We start from the raw sequence: 1,054 nt of genomic DNA on the forward strand, positions 1-1,054 counted from the left end.
ACACACACACACACACACACACACACACACACACACACACAAAGAGCCACACAGAGGCAGAACTTTGCACCTGTACTTGTTTGTTTACTCCTTGGACGAGGGAGTGATTGCACTGAGGGGTCTCACCAGGGTTCAGTCAGCTCTGTACAGTCGGAGAGATTCAGCGCCTCACACGTCTGAGCCACACTTTCAGAAAGAAAGACGCTTTAACAGGATGCAAAGAACTGCTGTTCTGGTTCCTGTGCTGATCCTGGGATGGATCTGGACCCTGCAGGGGCTCCCGGTTCTCCCGGAGCCGCTCTATCCCACCCAGGAGAACTTTGATTTGAGCAAGGTGAGGGCCCTGAATGCTTTTCTTTTCTTCATTTATAGTACAGGAAAAAAAAGTTTATTAAAGCAGAGAAGCAGATTTTGACCTCCATTAGTTTCTTCTTAAACAAATATTTATTCTTAATTATTAAATATAATAATTAGTTTTATTTGTTTGTTTGTTTTATCTTAAAAGTTAAGTTGTTCATTAAAAATAATTTTATGTTTGTTAAAACAAATTCACATTTTTGGAAATTTTCCCAACTTTTATTCATTTTAGTTTTCTGTGAGTAAAATGTTTTTTTTATTTTGTTGACCATGACAGTTTATAGGAACATGGCGTGATGTAGCCGTGGCGAGTTCTTGTCCCCACATGCAGCAACACAGAGGAGATGTAGCCATCGGCAAACTGCTGCTGCAGAAAGTAGCAACTGAGGGAAAACTGAAAATGACCCGGACAGTCCTCAGGTTTGTGTAAAATATTCTGTCCTAACCCAGGCTTAGAAGATTTTTCTTACTTTGGTGTACTTTTTAAGTAAATAAAAAGGGGAAAAAGCTCAAAATATAGGTATTAGCTGCAAAAAATACCAGATATAAAAGAAAATATAGAATGTTTACAACATTAATTTTCAATTTTTTTCTCTAAAGCAATCTAGGAGAGATTTATATACAGTGGTTTGCAAAAGTATTCATACCCCTTGAACTTTTCCATATTTTGTCACATTACAACCACAAACATAAATAT

General features: G+C 37.6%; 1 protein-coding gene across 1 annotated transcript in view; it reads left to right on the plus strand.

Moving 5' to 3' along the window:
- Positions 1–50: 50 nt before the first annotated feature.
- Positions 51–1,054, plus strand: part of LOC106514564 (protein AMBP) — a gene marked incomplete in the record, with an annotated part of 4,784 nt that continues 3,780 nt past the window's right edge. The window contains 2 exon segments of the mRNA XM_014003883.1: positions 51–334; positions 635–777. Coding sequence (XP_013859337.1) covers positions 215–334; positions 635–777 — 263 coding nt within the window.

This window comes from Austrofundulus limnaeus, unplaced genomic scaffold (genome assembly GCF_001266775.1).
Source record: "Austrofundulus limnaeus strain Quisiro unplaced genomic scaffold, Austrofundulus_limnaeus-1.0 Scaffold20, whole genome shotgun sequence".
NCBI lineage: Eukaryota > Metazoa > Chordata > Actinopteri > Cyprinodontiformes > Rivulidae > Austrofundulus > Austrofundulus limnaeus.